The sequence below is a fragment of the Merops nubicus genome, unplaced genomic scaffold (genome assembly GCF_000691845.1).
Source record: "Merops nubicus isolate BGI_N331 unplaced genomic scaffold, ASM69184v1 scaffold45170, whole genome shotgun sequence".
Taxonomy (NCBI): Eukaryota; Metazoa; Chordata; class Aves; order Coraciiformes; family Meropidae; genus Merops; species Merops nubicus.
This window is the reverse complement of record NW_008581703.1, coordinates 715-1,580: the sequence shown is the minus strand read 5'-3', so window position 1 is coordinate 1,580 and position 866 is coordinate 715. Positions and strand designations below refer to the sequence as shown.

General features: G+C 65.7%; 1 protein-coding gene across 1 annotated transcript in view; it reads right to left on the bottom strand.

The window, feature by feature from the left end:
- Window positions 1-342: 342 nt before the first annotated feature.
- The window catches only part of EBI3 (Epstein-Barr virus induced 3), a gene marked incomplete at its 5' end in the record, with an annotated part of 1,072 nt that continues 548 nt past the window's right edge, over window positions 343-866 (bottom strand). The window contains 2 exons of the mRNA XM_008935286.1: window positions 343-495; window positions 614-774. Of these exons, the coding sequence (XP_008933534.1) occupies window positions 343-495; window positions 614-774 (314 nt within the window). The remainder of the gene's footprint in view (window positions 496-613; window positions 775-866) is intronic.

Here is an 866-nt window from a genome sequence, read left to right as displayed (position 1 = left end):
GGAGGGGACAAAGTGACCAGTCTGGACCCTCTACAGTGACCAGTCTGGGCTGTATGGACCAGCCGAGGCGGTGGGGTCCGGTCAGAGCCCACACCCCTCTGCCCATGGCCAGGGCTGGCCCTGTCCCCAGGAGCAGCTCAGCTGCTTGGTGTCGAAGGTCACCAAAGCAGGCCGGGGATCAGAGCCTCAAGGTGCTTTATTGCCTGTTCCTGGTGGACCCCTCCAGTCCTGGGCAGCTCCACGCTGCTGGGGACATGGGGACAGAGGGCGGCTGAAGCGTGTGGGGTCCCTCGGTGGGACAAGGGAGCAGAGCAGGATGGGGTGCTGGTCCTGTGCTGCCTGTCACGGCTCCTCCCGGGGTGTCCCCAGGGCCGGCAGGCTCCAGGCGCTGAGCTCCCCGGAGTCCGTGGCAGCTTTGGCGGCCACCTGGATGTGGTGGAGGGTCCCGGGGCGCAGTCCCGTCAGGGTGTACGACGTGCGCTCGTGTGGCCCGATCTGGGGGTAGAGCTGGGTTAGGGGCACCCGTGGGTGCCTTGCGCAGGGACGCGTCCCTCAGCCGTGCCTCAGTTTACCCCGTGTGAGAGGGTGGGGGGTGCAGTGGAGGGGCTGGTACCGTTTTGGTGACAGAGCCCTCCTGGGCATAACGGATGTGGTACTTCAGTGGGAAGTGCTCCGGGAAGGGCCAGGACCCTGGTGGGCTCCACTCCAGCAGCAGCTTCGTGGGCTCCCCAGGGATGGGTGAGACCCGCAGGTCCTCAGGAGGGTCTGGCTTTACTAACGAAGTGAGGATATAATGAAGGTGTGAGGTGCTGGCTGGGGGATCTGCCACAGCACCGCTGGGGACAGTGGCACCGTGTCCCATGTAC